Here is a 1,791-nt window from a genome sequence, read left to right as displayed (position 1 = left end):
ACGCCCTCCTTTTAAATTGAGGGGACTCCAGCTTGAGTATTTTCAGTGATCATAAATGTGAAAATACCTAATTGAGAGAGAGGCAGCCTGACAGATAACCTTGTATCCAAATATTTAAGGATAATATCAGCCGTGTCCATTTATCCACTAAATGTGCATCTTCTCCCTGTATTGGGAATTTGTTTCAATGCATGTCTAACTCTCTTAGGCTCCTTTGAAAACCTCAGCGTATAACAATACTCCCCATCTCATGTGCAACAGGGAGAGTCTTAGGTGTCTCCATGTATTACCCATTCATCCATGTCAGCTCACTTGTATGCTTTGCCTTCTGTCTTCTCACAGAGATTTACGTCTGTTCAAGGAATGGACAGAAGAAATCAGACTATAATTGATGAGTTCATTTTCTTGGGACTCACAAATCAACAAGATCTGCAGGTCGTCCTCTTCATGGTGTTCCTAATGTTCTTTGTGACCACCCTGGTGGGGAATCTTGGGATGATCATATTAATCAGCATTGACTCCCGGCTTCACACCCCCATGTACTTTTTCCTCTGCCACTTGTCTCTGATAGACCTTGGTTGTTCTTCGTCTGTTGCTCCCAAGATGATGGTTAATTTCTTAGCAGAAAGAAAAACCATCTCTTATTCTGGGTGCACAACACAGATGTTCTTTTTTGGCTTTTGCGTACTTGCTGACTGTTATTTCCTGGCTGTGATGGCGTACGACCGCTACGTGGCCATCTGTAACCCACTGCTCTATAGGGTTGTCATGTCCCAAAGAGTCTGTGTCCATCTAGCTGGGGGGTCCTATGCAGTGGCCATTGTACTTACATCAGTGCACGTTGGCTCAGTGTTCAGTTTACAATTCTGCTCCAACACTATCAATCACTTCTTCTGTGACATCCCCCCAATCCTGAAACTCTCCTGCTCCAGTACCGACATCAACGAGCTTGTGCTGTTTGCCTTCGGTATCTTTGCTGGACTCAGCACCCTGATCTTCATTCTTATCTCCTACCTATACATCCTCTCATCCATCCTGAGAATCCGTTCCGCTCAGGGCAGGCAGAAAGCCTTCTCCACTTGCACCTCCCACCTGACAGCTATCACTTTATTCTATGGCACTATGATCTTCATGTATCTACGGCCCACTTCCAGTTACCGCTTGGACCAAGATAAACTGGTCTCACTCTTCTACACGGTGGTGATCCCCATGCTGAACCCCCTGATCTACAGCCTGAGGAACAAGGAGGTGAAGGATGCGGCAAGGAGAATTATAGGGAGAACTTTCCACTCCTCTGCGAAAAGTAGAGGGGCAGCACGATTTAATGGATCAAACATACGTTTAGAAACAAGGACATCTTGAGTTGAAATCTCTTTTTTGCTTATGACTGATCAAAAGACAGAAGATACTGTAGCACTTTGTACCTCAAACAGCACCCTGAAGACCCCATATTCACCACAGTCATATAATTATGATATATTTTATATAAAGCATGTCATGTAAGATATCATGTGAAAGGTCATGATCTGCTGAATCTCATTGTTCTGTTCAAATACGTATATTGTTAGTGTGTATCAAGTGATTAAATTGTGCTATATGGTTGTTACTGAAAGATGTTGTAAGTTTGCTAGGGACGTACAAAGAAAGCAAACCACTCCCAGGAGGGTGTGCAACGAGCATTAATCACCAGGGGAGTTGTAATCAAGGGATTTACAATTCAATGAGGGCTGCCCAAGCACCACACAATGGGGACTGTTCAACTCTATGACTCAGTTGCACAAGACCCAGGGA

General features: G+C 43.8%; 1 protein-coding gene across 1 annotated transcript; it reads left to right on the top strand.

The window, feature by feature from the left end:
- The first annotated feature begins 363 nt into the window (after positions 1 to 363).
- LOC112113059 (olfactory receptor 1019-like) lies at positions 364 to 1,362 on the top strand. Its single transcript, XM_026660989.1, has one exon. It carries the CDS (start codon positions 364 to 366, stop codon positions 1,360 to 1,362), a length of 999 nt encoding a protein of 332 aa, XP_026516774.1.
- The last annotated feature ends 429 nt before the right edge of the window (positions 1,363 to 1,791 follow it).

This window comes from Terrapene carolina, unplaced genomic scaffold (genome assembly GCF_002925995.2).
Source record: "Terrapene carolina triunguis isolate 2854851 unplaced genomic scaffold, T_m_triunguis-2.0 Scaffold926, whole genome shotgun sequence".
NCBI lineage: Eukaryota > Metazoa > Chordata > Testudines > Emydidae > Terrapene > Terrapene triunguis.
This window is presented reverse-complemented; position numbering and strand designations above follow the sequence as displayed.

Bases quoted from the DNA above. Each gene is read 5' to 3' on its own strand.
- LOC112113059 (XM_026660989.1), top strand. From the start codon at position 364: ATGGACAGAAGAAATCAGACTATAATTGATGAGTTCATTTTCTTGGGA.